Genomic DNA, 15275 nt, shown 5'->3' with positions numbered 1-15275 from the left:
TTTGGTGGAGCACGGACTCCTGCAGCTTTGGTAGAAGAGGCCCACACGGCTTTGTGGTGCTTCCTTTGGCGTGGCCTGGAAAGCAGGAGAGACTTTGACTGGAACTGGGTGCAAAGAACTCTTGCCAGTGGACCATGAGAGGGTGCCATAGTACTTTGGATTAACTCGAGATCCTGCCTGCACAGTGACCCAGCTGACGGTGCCAGCAGCCTGCAATACAGACGTGTGCTCTTTTCCTGATTTACGGTACCCGGAGTTGGGACAGTGGGAGAAGGGAGTGCTGTGTGGGTGTAGGTGTATACATAAAGGACTTTGATATTTTAGTGGTGGCATTAGGCCTGAATAGCATTAAATAAACATTTTGTTTCCTTTTCACAAATCTCTGGCATTAAGAGATGTCTTTCCAATTGGCAGCGGACAGAAGGGCCCAGTAGATTTTAGTATTTTGTTTTCGGGAGGGGCCCCTGTTGTATAGCAGTTTTGGGCATCCCTAGGTGGGCCAAATATTGTATTGCCTCTCCCTCGGACCACCTCTTGTTCGGTAACAAACTTAGTAAATGTTTGATGCTTTCAAATTTTCCATTTAAACAAGTTTCCACATCAGGTATAGAATGCATTTCTAGGATTTACCTAGAATTAGTCTTTGGCTCAAAATCTTGTTATAAAACCACCACTAAATATTTTTTCCTGCCCCAAATCAGTGAACTGCTGCCACATAGCAGTTCCAGTGTGCTTCTCTGTGCACATCTTGTCCTTGAAGCCAACACAGTCCGAGACTGCTGTAACCACAACAATGAGCACAGTGTCTGTGGCTGACCTTTCCTCTCTCTAGGATGCCTAACTGCAAGGCCAGAGCTTTAGCACATTGTCTCTGTTATCAATTCAACTTCCTTTAAAACCTTGGTGAGGAGGGCAGGCCCAGCCTGGAGCATTTTCTGACCTTCACTCTCTCTCTTATTTAGATTTAGAGGGGTTTCCTCTACTCCCAGAGCATCTAGGGTCTACAGTCCTTTTAAAAATGAATTCTGGAGAGAGAATGAGAAAAAGACGTTTGACAGGAAAATGTCCATCAGGAGCGGCAACCCCCCACCCAGCCCCTCCAGGCCTTGGGGTGCTGACACATTCTAAACGGGCTGGAAGGCTTTGGTGTGCTTTCCTTTCCGGAGCATTTGCATTTTAACAGGAGGCAAACTATTGTGCCAGAAGAGTGAAGCTCTAAGTAGAAATTTCTGCCTCAGCTCTGCCCTTCAGAAGACGGAGCTAAATTTCCTTGCAAAACCTCTCACAAGCACAGCAGGTTGACAGTGGGGCTCACGGGGACACTAGGGATAAAGCATGTGAGTCCAAGGCTTGAGGGGGGATCTGCAGGCAGGAGGGCAAGCCGAGAGAATTACTGCCTCCTTTAAGAAGTCTCAGGTACTTAGCATTGCTTTAAGATCCAAAGGGACGGAGGGGCATGCTTCTGTAGAGCTGTTTTCCCCTCCTTCTCTTCAGGAAATAATGTAACGTTAGAAAACACAGAAGGAGATACACACGTCTCCAAATTCTGTGCAGTTTCCACTTCCCTCTGCAGGATGCTTCCTGAGCAGATCAGCTGGGTGAGCTGTACCTTGCTCTCACCTCAGTCCGTGGTTCCCTGTGCAGGTGTGAGCTGCCCCTTGGAAGCGCAGGACACAATGTCAGGGTGAAGGCCTGACCTAGAAAACAGCTCTCTCCAGCATGGCACTGCACTGGGCTGCAGAGTTCACCACTGACAGCAAGATCTCCAGTGAAACACCCATCAGTAGCAACTCAAAGGGCTTTTGCGAGAGGGTGAACTCTGTGTGTGTGGTACCAGCAGAAGACCTAATAAACATGCATTAGGTGCTCAACGAAATGATTTCCCTAACTTGATGAGCAAATTTGTAACATTTCAGGGAATATTCTCTCCTTGCTCTTTCAGGAAAAAATCAAAATGAAAAACTCTTGAAATGTTTTAAATATGTAAATCTGAATATCACCACAGCTCTGAGGTCTGTACTCTGATGGTACTGATACGGTTACCCATGTGCTTGCTGCTACTCCAGAGACGAATGAAAGTCACACATCTGAGCCACTTTTGTGTCATTGCCCGGAGTGTGACCCACACCAGTTGTCTATTAGAGCCGTGTATAAATATCTCACACAGGCTGTAGTCGAAAAATAAGTGCTGGGCCTTTAGGAAAATTCTGTAAGAGATCTCTGAGCTGGTTACTCTGGTCCACTCGCCTGCCCAAAAATCTATCCTCTGCCCTGCCCTGCTCTATGCCCAGGATGCTGACCCCTAAGGGTGACACTGCCCTATTTCCCTTCCTGGCTGTTGTCTCCATGGGGTGATCCAATGGGAGGCAGGAGGTCAGAGGGTCTGCGGGAGGAGGAAAGATGGGGACTCTGGTTCTGCCCCCGCCCCACCCGTTGCCTCCGGAGCACTACCTCCGCCGCTGTCCCACTGGTGCTCACAGGACTCCAGTGGCGCTCTCTCCCTCTGCCCTTCAAGTCCAGGGCTGACTGCACTGTCTGAGCTTGCCAGGCACTGGGGCCTCCGATTGCCTGCCGACTGCCTTATACCTACTTCCACCTCTGCAAAAAGTCCCTTCACTAAGATTTCTTCACTTGGACCAACTAAATAGAAGTCTGGTTCCTGCCTGGACCCTATGATCAGCCCTCTACACTCACTTCATCCAGATAGGGAGGTCTGTGACCATCTTCGAACCTGTTCAGGGCAGAATTTGTGACTATGGAAAAGATAGACCTAGTGGCAGGAGAGGGCCACAGTCCACCCAGCCCCAGTCTCCTGCAGAGAGGACCGCTGGGACTTCTGTCACGTCGGGGATCCCTGGGCTGATGCCACCTTTCTGCTCATGAACGTCGGATACTAGCCAGATGATGTTTGTTTTGGGGGATGCGCAGGGTTTGTGGGAGTCTTCCTTCCTTTCTTTTAATTTCCTTCAGTGACTGGTGCCCCTGAGCAGGTTTCTCTCCTTCAACCCCCACTGACTGGGGCACAATTGCGCAGTTGGCTTCCTCTCCGTCCCATCAGGGCCCCTCATGGTCTCTCTGAGATTTCAGCCCCACCACACCACGCCTCCGTCCTAGCTCCACTCCTCAGGAGCCCGTGGGGTCCTGTTTCCAGATGTTAACTTATCACTGAAGTGCTGGCCTGAAGGTGCACGCGCCATTCTTCTTGCGACAGCGATATCACTGGACATGAGTGTGGGGCATGGCCCAGACCCATGGTCCCCCCCACAGCAGGGGTTCATGTGCGCCTGCAGCACAGCTAGTTCTCAGTCCCTGCTGGCGGGTCTTCCCGCCGGACCTGAGTATCGGTGCCACAGACCATGCTTTTTACCAGTGGAAGGAGTAAGGGTGTGATGCCCTTTCTCCCTTTACTGAAGGAACATTGGTAACTGTAAAAGGGTGGGTTACAAAGCAAGAATGACAACTGGTCCAATTCTTACTTGGGAACAAAGATATCACTCTACTTAGTTCTGACTTCATTTTACACAACTCTGAGACATCTCTCTCTGAGTCTTCCTAACTAACTTTCTCCCGTACAGCGTAAAAGTCACAGCCCAACATAGCGTTTTCAGATCCAAGGTCTGCCTCCTTTCCTTCATTCTCTCAGTGTCACGTCACCAGTCTCACCCGTGTCCTCCCTCCAGTGCGTTTTCTCTTTTTCCCAGACTCTTCGTCACGTACTGGAACATATGTTTCCTGTTCCCCAAGGCCAGAGACTCCCACTTCCTTGCCAGTCACAGCTCTGCGAGGTAAACACATGAGCCCAGCTGTGCAAGGACATTTCCAAAGCCTCTTCTAGGGCTGCTCACGGCTGCTTACAGCTTAACAAGATTTTCTGCCTCCAAATGGACCCAAGGAGGGCGAATTTGTGGGTGCAGACAGCCACTGGTCTTTCTGGGCCTGGATGCTCTGGCATTTGCCCTAGAGAACAATCCTTATTTACGAAGGAAATGTCAGGGGCTCCTCACGTGGGAAGGTTCATTGTGATTCAGGTGCCTTCTGATTTCCACCTCTGAAAGCTCAGCATGTGCCAATGAGGTGAAATCTGCCATCATGGCAACAAGAAGTGCTAGTGAAGGAGTTTTTAGGGGAATCCAAAATTTCAGACTTAAGATTCATCCTTTTATTATGTGGTTACATTCAAAGAAACTTTGACTGCCGTTTGCTACACAGTATCAGTAAATCTAGGGGGTCTTAAGTAGTAACAAAAGGTTTCACCCTCTTCAGTCTGTAATCATTAGTCAAACCCTTGGCCTTCGCTCAACAGGAGCCTCTGCTTCTAGGAGCACGAGTGCAGACGACGTCTGGACGCTCGCTCCCCAGGACCTCGCGGGACCTTGCCTGGAGCGTGGCCCCGCCCAGTGTTCCCACGCTGGTTGAGACCCGTTAGTGGGCCATGAAATCAATTTGTGGGCACGACAAAAACAGAATAAAATATCTCAGAACACATCGCATGTGGAAAGGAAAAATATCGTTTAAAAAAAATAATGTGCAAACTCTTCCAGGGCTGAGGGCCATGCAAAGAATGGAAAAAGCTCTGAAGACAAGATGCCGAGTACTGCCCGCCTTCATCACCAGCCACAAACGTCCCGGATGCGCGGACACTCCCCTGAACAGACAGCGGGGGCTTTGGGCACACTGTGGCGGTATAAGGAGAGCCCCAGCCCCTGACCAGTAAGAGGGCAGAGTAGACCCACTGATACCATTACAGAAATGAAATGCCTCCTCTCACTTTGGTTCACGCTCAAGTTCCCACCATCTCTCTCTTGTTTCCTTCCCTACAAAGATCTCGAAACAATAATCTTCACTTCCTAGATGTACTGCACACCTTCACCCACCGTAAACTGCCCTCTGCTCCCACACTTCCACAAAATTATTCTGGCTAAGACCACTAGTGATCTCCCTCTTGACAAACCAAATGGCTTTCAGACATCATTCCGTGTGATTTTCAAGACTCCTCAGTAACCACCTCACTGATGGGAAGAGTGGCAGTGGGTAATACGGCCAAGTGCATATGCTGTGGGCCGTTTAGTGCAGCACTCCGTCCTGAGCATATCACAGGCACTGTCTCACAACCACTTTGTAGGTTTTTCTTTGTTTGCAGATGAGGACACTAGGCTCAGAGGGCCTGGCTAAGGTCACACAGCCAGAAGGTGGCAGCACTGAAGCCCGCATTCAGGTCTGTACCACTGCAGATCCTGGCTCCCGCGTCACAGCTCATCTCCCAGGCCACCTGCTCCTCCAGCTTCCCCGCTCCCGTCTCCTCACTGTCTGCTCTCTTCCTCTCTCAACGCCGCAAATGGCCTCCAGGTGCACCCCCTTAACTTAGATTTCTCTCCTCTGCTCCACATGTGCTGTCTGCAGGCCTTTCTCACCTGGATGCCTCGTGGCCATGTAAGAATCAAGAGTTATTTACCCTCCCCCAAAAGTATGTTTTTCCACTAATCATACTTCCTCCTCTTATCCATTGTTCCATTTATTAATTCAAATACTTATGAGTACCTACCAGGTGCCATGGCACGGGAGCACCTAGAATACAGTGGACAAAGTCCCACCCTTATTCTGCCGGGGGGAGACAGACAGTGCACAAACATATACATAATGTCAGAGAGTTAAATGTGCTTTGAAGGAAACATAAATGTGCCCAGGGGTTAGAGAATGGCAGGGCGTTTACATGGGCTGTCCAGGGACTACCGTAGATAGTGTCTTCACCCATATTTTTGGATGAAGAAATTATGGAAATTACATTCCCATGCTGTGGATAAGGGAAATAAAGAAGTAGAACAATGAAAGCATATCCCATAAACAATGAGTTTTTGACTCCCGCAATTCCAGATTAATTCAGTAGAGTACAGGCTTTGTTCTGAATCAGAAGAGGCTTCTGTTCACTCTATTAGCAACACTTCCCATTTTTAAATTTAATACAAAGTATGGACAAGGGATAAAGCTAACAAGTGCTGCTGTGGGACAGTGGTGCCGCCATCGTTTATGAGAGGAAAAGTCCATCATTCAGGGCCTGAACGGTCCCTCTCACAGTCAGAGTAAGGGTGGGACTTGGTCTGCGTATTAGGGATTGGGTTGGCCGAAAAGTGTATTACACTTTTTAAAAAAATTTCTGTACAATAGCTCTAGTAGTGCTTTGTTGTTTTTAACTTTATTTAAAACAATTTTGTTAGATTGTATAGTGACAGCTGTCATATCAGCATGCATTTAAAAAAAACATCAAAATTGGTGAGTTTTCGTGCAGCCATTTTAACATTGAAGATGGAAGAAAATAAGCAACATTTTCAGTGCGTTATGCTTTATTATTTTGAGAAAGGTTAAAACTCAACTGAAATGCAAAAAAAAAAAAGCCTTGTACAGTGTATGGAGAAGATGCTGTAACTGATTGGACATGTCAAGAGTAGTTTGTGAAGTTTCTTGGTACTATTGATTTTTTTTTTGCCAAATAATTCTTTGCTGTGGGACTGTCTTATGATTGGAAGATGTTTAGCAGCAGCCCTAGCCTCTACCCACTAGAAGCGAATAGTAGGACATAGCCAACATACTCAACATATCCAAATCAATAAAGTCACTGGTGAAAATGAAAAATGTGTCTTTTAGTTTACAGAAAAAATGTAACAAAATTTTGAGCCAACCTAATACTTCTAGTACCTGAAATAGTGTTTGGCACCTCATAGGGAATAACAAATATTTCAGTGAATAGATGAAAGGACAAACAGAGGGAGAGACACAACAAAAAAAAAGAGTACATTTTCAGGGAGAAACAATCAACCCACTTTCAGTCTTTCTGATTCTTGGGTGCCCACAGGACATGGTTAGGTGAAGCAGGCCGACAGACAGCCACACGTGGGAGGAGTCAGGCGGTGCCTCCCAAGGAAACACTGAGCAACTCTTTCAGGAAGTCCATAAAACACAAACTATGAATACAAATATATATTTATAATATATATACTTAACTAAAACAAAATAAATTAAAAAATAAATATGTGGTAGAAAGTTTGCATTCTGAACAAAAGAAATAGCTTTCTACACCAAAGGGGGAAAAATGCCATTCATAGGGGAAAAATAAAATTAAATGAAAACAAACACAGGACTCTAGAGCAGTCAATACAGCATTTAAAACCAAGCAAAACCAGTATCACTTACCAAAGACTGAAACCAAATATGACGAATAATCTCGAACATCAGTTCTTTGGCCATATTTTTTAGACTACCATATGGTAAAAATTAAACAGAATTCAGTAAGATTGTGGATGAACTATTCTAGGTCTACTCATACTCAACCAACGTCAGAATGGGGGTGTTATACTGGCAACGAGTATTCAGAGCCCCAAAATGTTCATGCCCTTTGACCTAAGGATCCCACTCTTAAGAATTTATCCTGACAAAATAGCCCAACCACATTGACCATAGCAGCCATTGACACGTGATGTGAAAGGGAAGAAAACTAGAAGATAAGCCAATTGCCAACATTCAGTGAATGATTAAATACATCAGGGTATATACACACACCTTGAAATGTTATATAACCACAAAAAATGCCAACCTGATGATTTAGTAAAAACGCAGACAAAGTATATGAGATAATGATAAAGTAAAAAGCAGAATAAGAAATTATTATGGATGATTTGACTGATCTATGCATAAAACATATTCAAGGAGTTAAAAAAACTAGAAGTAAATGGTCTAAAGTTGTAATAAATAATAAGACAATCATATAATAAATATTTATTCTTTTGGTAAGGTTTGTTTCACTGATAATAATAATAATAATTGGTAATCCTTACAGGGGGCTTTCAATACTAAGTTCTTTAAATACTCATTTTACTCCTGTAACAACCCTATGAAGCAGATACTATTATTATTCTGACTTTACAAGTCAAAATACCAAAGTTTAGAGAATGTAACTGACCAAAACCACAAGGGATTAGTGGTTGGACCTTGCCCTGGCTTATATCAAAGTCCAGGCTTTTAATCATGACATCTTACTTCCATTTAGTTTTATTTTGCAGTTAAAAGATGTATTGTTTTAAAACAAATAAAGCCATAGTAAAATCAAATGGCACTTCCTGTTGAAAGAAGTCCTAGGACTCTAACAGGGTTGGCGCTCACTCTTTTCATAATCACTGTGGTGGGGGTGGGAGAGAGGGAAACCTGCTCCAGGAGGTGGAGACTCTGGACAGGAGGGAGGAGGGAAATAGATGCATCCAAGGCACTCACCTCTGCTAGTGCCCTGCTCACATAATTCTCCTTCCTGGCAGCCTCCTGGAGCTCCATAGCCTGCTGGATGTACATTTTCCCAGCTAGGATTTCATTTTCCAGCAGTGACAGCTCTTTCAATGAAATGGGCCAGTTCAACCGTTCCAGTGCCTCATTTAAAGCTGTCTTGTTTTCCAAGTACCTCATCGGTTTGTTTGCATCTAGCCTAAAAAAGAAAAGAAGAAGAAACAAAAGAACAAAGAAAGTGACCATAAGAGAAAAAATGTGGAAAGATGGTTTTTCAGTCAGCCCTGCCCTGAGAAGCACCTGTGAAAGCAGGTGTCAGGTGCCAGTTAACAGAATCACAGCCATGCTCTGATTCTGATTCAGGTAATCTGAACTTTGGTAGCTCGAACGAGTTAAAAATGACCATCTCTGTAAATTATGGTAGGCACTCTTCCCCATTGCCTAATTGGATTACCTGATTTTAAGGAAGTTTGATACACATGTCTTTTATAAATAAAAAACAACAACAACTTCTTTTTGGCATACTTACAGCCCATCTCTTTTTCTTCAGGTCTAACATTTGACAGGACCAAAAATGTGCATCAAGGACATTCCACGCAACTACGCTTTAGCAGTGATTCTGGGAAACAGAGGAAAGCAAAACTAAACTAAACCTAAACATTCGCCTCAGTGCAGTGATTCTTCCACGAACTCATCTGAGCTGTTTTGATCCCCTCTTCTCCTTCGGAGCCTAAATAGGCCTAAACTTTCTGGCTTTGTTGTTTGGGTGCATGAAGGACAGGAGCTGAACTTTCTAGGAGCCGAGGAACAGGCTGAGAGACTCCAGGGGAAGCCAGTGTGGTGTGACGGCCCGGGTCCCGGATTCTTTTCTCAGTCCCAGCTGCTATGGAGTCCGACACTTGCAGAGGAGGGAACGGGGTGGAGTAGGGAGAGAGCTCACTTCATAACCACCATTCTCTTAGTGCTGAAAGTGTCGCTTCTGTTAGCTATAGGGTGTTGGAGGAATACAGTGTAAACCCGGAACAATCATGGCACTCAATCCACAAACAAAGTTGTCTCCAGGTAATAGCAAAAATTCTTATTAAAAATCTAAATCAGAGTGATGTCAGCAGGACGTGGAATAAGAAACCCCAAGGCCAGAGAACAGGCTGACAGTGACCAGAGAGATCAGGGGAGGGAATTTCAGGGCAAAAGGAGAAGGGTTTGCAGGAACAAGAATAAAGGACACATGGACAAGAACTAAGGGGGGTGGAAATGGGAGGGAGGTGGGGAGCACGGGGAAGGGGATGGGCTTGGATGGGAGTAAAAGACAGAAAACTGTACTAGAACAACAATTTAAATAAATTTAAAAAAAGAAAGAAAGAAAGAAACCCCAGGCCTTTGTTTCCCCACGAGACAGAAACTTAACAAGAACATAGGGACCAAATAGTCTTTGTGAAAATTCCCGAAACCACTTAAGAGCTCGAAGCACTCCACAAACCGGAGAAGAGTGGGCACTGAAGCGGGTAGGAAAGTTTATTGAATTTTGCCTGGCTTAGCCACTCCCTTCCCAGGCACAATTCTGCTCAATTGAGAAAAACTCCTAAATCCTGACTTCTCCCTTGAGAGGGTGAGAGAAAAGAGAATATGCATCCACCATCCTGGCTTTTGGAGGGTCTGCCAGAGACACTGGTTTCTGCCTCATCTGTTTCAGAGCACTAATGGGAAGGGCTATTCACTTTGCATACCAGGTTAGGGGCCACTGAGAACAAAGCCCAGTTTCAGGGCTTGTTATACCATCCTAGATACTGCAGTACCAAGAATGAACACCAGGGGGAGTACGAAGTTACTGGCTCCTGAAAAGAAATGGGCAAACCCATTTGGGAATCAACACAGGCCCTACAGGAGACAAAGCCCCAGAAAAGAGTTGGAAGGTTCACAGCATCTCTAGCCTGGATGACTGGTCAACATCTTTCTCTGTAAGAAAACAATATAATGACTAGGAGAGGTGTCTTCTTTCAAATGCTCAACTAAACTCAAAGAAAGGTGCTAAGGCATACAGAGAAACAGAGAAAGATGGCCAAAGAAACAGTAAAAGGAGTAAAAATGACCAGCATTATCTCAGTGCCAACACCAGAGAAAGATACTAAAAAAAAGGGAGCTACTAGACCATTTTCTTTTGTGAATATAGGGGTAAACAGCCTGAACATAATAGTAACAAACTATGTCCAACAGAACATTAAAAGGATTATGTGCCTCCAAGTAGGATTTAGCTCAGGCATGCAAGGCTGTTCAACTGGAGAAGATCAATCAAGTTAACACACCACAACACATCAACAGAACAAAGGGGAGACATCCCACATGATCATTTCAATAGAAGCAGAAAAAGCATTTGATAAAAGCCGACAACATTTCATGATAAAAACAATTAGCAAACTAGTAGTAGAAGGGTACTTCCTTAATATGATAAAGGGCATTTATGAAAAACCTACAACCGCCATCCTGCTCAGTGGAGACAGGCTGATCAGCCGAGAGACAAACTGCCCCCGTCACCACTGCTCTGCAATGCTGCACCCGAAGTCCTGTCCAGACCAGTTCAGCGAGGGAAGGGAACAAAGGGCATCCAACTGGAAAGGGGAAGTAAAACTACCTCTCTTTGCAGATAGAAATAACCTCACTCCACACATACAAATTCACTCAGAATTGATCAGTGACCTAAATGTAAGAGCTAAAACCGGAAAAGTATTAGAAGAGATTTACAGGGTAAACCTTTGTGACCTGGATTTGGCAGTGGAGTGATTTCTGAGATGTGACATCAAAAGTATGAGCAACAAAAGAAAAAATAGATAAACTGACTTTGTAAAAATTAAAAACTGGGCAAAAAAGGGAAATTATCAAGAATGTGAAAAGACAATGTATAGAATGGGAGGAAATATTGACAGATTGTATACCTGATAAAGGATGAATGTCCAGAACTTTTACAACTCAACAACAAAAGGACAAACAGCTCAATTTAAAAATGAGTGAAGAACTTGAACAGCTTTTTTCTCTGAATATACACACAGGGCCCAGAAATGCAAATGAAAACCGCAGTGAGGCAACGCTTCACGCCATTAGGATGGCTCTAGTTTAAAAAAGGGAAACAAGTGTTGGCGAGGACTGTGGAATAACTTCGCTGGAGGAAATGAATGGTGCCTTTGCTCCACTATACATTTACATTGTACACCTGGTGACCCAGGGTGATTCTATGTTTAACCACTCACTCTGATGTGTACTCAAGGGAAAGGAAAACACGTCCATACAGAAACTGCTTCACGAATGCATGCGGCAGCACTGTTCATAACAGCCACAGAGTGGACACAAGGTGAATACCCATCCGTGGCTAACCAAATAGGTGGACATACACAACGGATCACGATTCAGGCGCAAAGAAGGAAAAAAGTACTACCTATGCTACAACTTGGATGAGTCTTGAAAACAGTGTTTTTATATGAACTAAGTAAAAGAAACCAGACACCAAAAGCCACTGATGTACGGTTCCTTTCATAGGATGTACCCGGAATGGGCAAGTTTACAGGGAAGACAGAAGACTAGTGGTTACCAGAGGTGGGGAGAGGAAGTGGGGAGGGTCACTGCATGGGTACAAGGAGCTTTTCTGAGGCAATAAAACAGTCTCAAAACTAGAGGGAGGTGGTGCTTCGTACAACATTTCAAATTATTTAAATATTATTGAATTGTTCCTTTAAAAAATTAGTTGTAGGTTATGTGAATGTCACCAAAAATTTTTTTTAATTAAGGAACTGGCTTACTTTTCTTTTTCCTCTTGAGATAATGCTCGCCAAACAATTTTATTCAATCGCCTGTTTAAAAAAATAAAAAAATAATTACTTGGCACCAATACTTCATTTCATAGCAAAAGGCTAACTAACCTCAGGTCCTGAAGGGCACTGCAGGGCAGCCCAGGCCAGTGGCCGTCAGCACTGGCCCGTGCCACTGCCATTGGCTCAGACACTGGATAGGAACGCCCCCCCCCCCAACATGACTGCAGAAGCCTTATTGTTTCGTGGCCATCGTCGTGCTGCAGAGTGACGGAGTGACGGAGGGTCCTGCTCTCAGCAGTAAACAAGCTGGTCCTCATTATCTCTACATGAAGATATTTCTGAATACCCACTGTTTTTCTTCCAAAGTAAAAATATAAGTGTGTCCTTAACTTGCCTCTGTAGGCAGTCTTCTGCCCTGATTCTCCAAGCAAAAGAGGTTACTCGGGTCCTGCGTAATGGGTCATGGCCACACTCTGGAGATCAAGCAGCCTGTCCTCCTTGTTTTTCCAAATGAAGACTCTGCGAAGTGCCTTGCTCACCCACCACAGCTAGCTGGCAATGCCGAAACCAAGACTCATCCCTGAACATGTTTGCAGAAATCCTTTTCCACCCATGAAAGGAGGCAGTTGGAGCAATGATGATTTTTACAGGGTGGGCAGAGCTCCTTCTCGTGTTACTAATCAGTGGTGCTTCTTTCAGAGGTTCCAGCCCAGTTCTGCACCACCACATCATTACCCAAATCAGGCTTCCTGGAGAGCAGGGCCCAGCACGTGGGCTTCCGGGGATGTTGGCTGCTGCTAGCAAAGCCAGCTTCAATAGCGTGGGTTGGGAGAACACTGTCACTCCCAGGAGGCATTCTTCTAGCCACCAGCCCCAGCGTCAGTGCACAGGGCTCTGGGAACACACTTTGGGGGTGTGATCCTGCCCTGATCTCCTGTCATGAGCCTGATGAGGTCATAGAAGGGGGTCTGACAGGGTGGGGCACAGACTCTGAGCCAGACCACCTGGACCCAGAGCTCAGTTAGCTTCTCCTCTTCCCAGACTTTGGGCAAGAACTTTTCCCTGGAATGGGGACGATGAGAGTGTCCCCATCCTAGTGTTACTGTGAGGACCCAATGGTCTAGTGTGTACCCGTCTGACACACACAGATGCTCTCTGAGTGACAGAGTCGGGAAGTAGGAAATAAGTCAGCTCCATGCTCTGTCTCACTTGAAGTTTTTGGTTCTTTGGGGCCCATGTGAAAATTGGGTTTCTTTAATCATGTGGTTCGTGTAACAGTGACCAGGGCTTTGAAGACCTATAAAAGGATTCATAGGATGGATGCATTGGGGTTTGTTTGTGTGTGCATTTCTATAAAAAAAATCTTCATTAATAATCATCTTAAATCTCAACCTTGACAGTGGATGCAATGTGCTAGGGAGGCTGGGAGTGTGGACGGGGGCTTTAGAGCTACACAGGTCTGAGTTCAGACCTCAGGGTCTCCACTTGGTGCCACGTGATTTTGTTACATGACTTTTTGAGACTCTATTTTCTTTTTTATAAAATAAGGATCATACCACTCGCACTGGTGCTGAGAGAATTAAGTGAGCTGTATATACAGGGGTTGGCAAAAGTAGGTTTACAGTTGTTTGTATGGAAAAATGCATGCAGCATATAATTATTACAATAGCTTTATTAACTCAAAAGAATGTCACACTGGCAGAGTGCATTTACTTTGGCCCACCGCTGTATAAAATGGCCAGGAATAACTCTTGTTCATTGCCACAGGTTCTGGAGTGGGGCAAGCTTTGCGATGCTGAGAAACCATTAATGGACATGTGTCCAGTCTGACTTAAACTTAGCACATCTAATTTTAATTCAATCCTTTAGAAAAAATGTTTCCAAGAGCACATTTTCATAACCTCTGTTATTCCCCCATTTTCCATCTTCACTGAAATATTTTAGAGCACACAGGGCAGACAAAATGGGTGGGCGTGAACTGAGAGCAACCGAGGGTGTGGACCTCAGCTCCACTGGAGGGGGCGGGGGGAGACTGAGGGAAGCCCTAGCATGTAGGCCAAGGGTAGTCCCTGTGAACTGCCCGAGGGCACTGGACGGAGGGCCTGTCTGGGCTTCTCCAGCCCCTTAACTCAGGGATGTGGCTGCTCACAGTTTTCCTCTTTCTTTTAGAAGAGTGAAATTTGCTTGAGGGGTGGCATTCACTAGCTTTCTATGTCTCTGCTTCACAAACTACTTGTACCAAGAATCAGCTCATTTGCTAAGCCACTTGTCACTACTGACACTCAGAAGTCTAAGCAGCAGCCGAGTATTTTGGAGTTTGTAAGTAGAGGTTACTAAGTATGGTCCCAGAGCCAGTTTAGAACTGGTGCTTCTTCTGTGGATCTGGGGGCTGCAACCTTGACCTTATTAGACTCACAATAAAATAAGCTGCAGAAAAATTACACCAGAATCCAGCCAGCCCTGGTGATCCTGAGTCAAAGCTTGTGTTCCATGCACAAAGCCAAAATTGCAGCCTCTATTCTTAAAATATTGAAACAAAAGTACTCCCACATATAAGCACTGAGTACGACCAAAATAGCTTCTTTATGTCACCATATACCATATTGGCTAAAGGGCGATGAGTGCATCCTTTTCGCCTGGTCATCCCCAACCACACAAGTTATTTCTGGCTTACTTGTGCTGGGAAACACCTGAGAGATCTTATACTGGGGGTGGGGTGAGTGTAAAGCAAGTTTCATTACCTTTCATACTGAAAGGTACTGAATGTCTTTTTTTATATGCATATCTTTAGGAAAATACTGTGCATATCTTTAGGACATACTGTGCATGTCTTTTTTTATATGCGTATCTTTAGGAAAATGGAGCAAGATAAGTATTGACACACCAACAAAGTTCTTAAATATTATGGAATGCAAACAATCAGGAAGTTTTGTGTTGTATAATAGTAATGTTAATTTACAATTTACTATTACTAAGTTATTGTTATTATTAAACAATATTAAGTAAATAGTTCATTTAATAAGCATCAAGTTACTAAGACTAAATGAATGTTAATTCAATCAATATTAATAATTATTGATTGAATTAGTCTTGTTAGATTTAATATTATTAATACTAACAATACAGTGCAGTATTTCTCTAAGACAATTAAAAGGCCCTTCCAGAGTCACTCATTGGAAGGAAGAAGTGGGCAAATCACTTACTATGTAT

The 15275-nt window shown here is 44.6% G+C and overlaps 1 protein-coding gene across 1 annotated transcript in view; it reads right to left on the bottom strand.

Annotated features, from left to right (window-relative positions):
• VWA3B (von Willebrand factor A domain containing 3B) overlaps positions 1-15275 on the bottom strand; it is a 190688-nt gene that overhangs the window by 23974 nt on the left and 151439 nt on the right. Inside the window, 2 exon segments of the mRNA XM_053664701.1 lie at positions 8260-8464; positions 12054-12104. Coding sequence (XP_053520676.1) covers positions 8260-8464; positions 12054-12104 — 256 coding nt within the window.

Source organism: Artibeus jamaicensis, unplaced genomic scaffold (genome assembly GCF_021234435.1).
Source record: "Artibeus jamaicensis isolate MK-2021 breed Jamaican fruit bat unplaced genomic scaffold, CSHL_Jam_final contig_384, whole genome shotgun sequence".
In the NCBI taxonomy this organism is placed as follows: Eukaryota; Metazoa; Chordata; class Mammalia; order Chiroptera; family Phyllostomidae; genus Artibeus; species Artibeus jamaicensis.
Note: the sequence above shows the minus strand (reverse complement) of the source record. Positions and strands in the feature narration are given on the sequence as shown.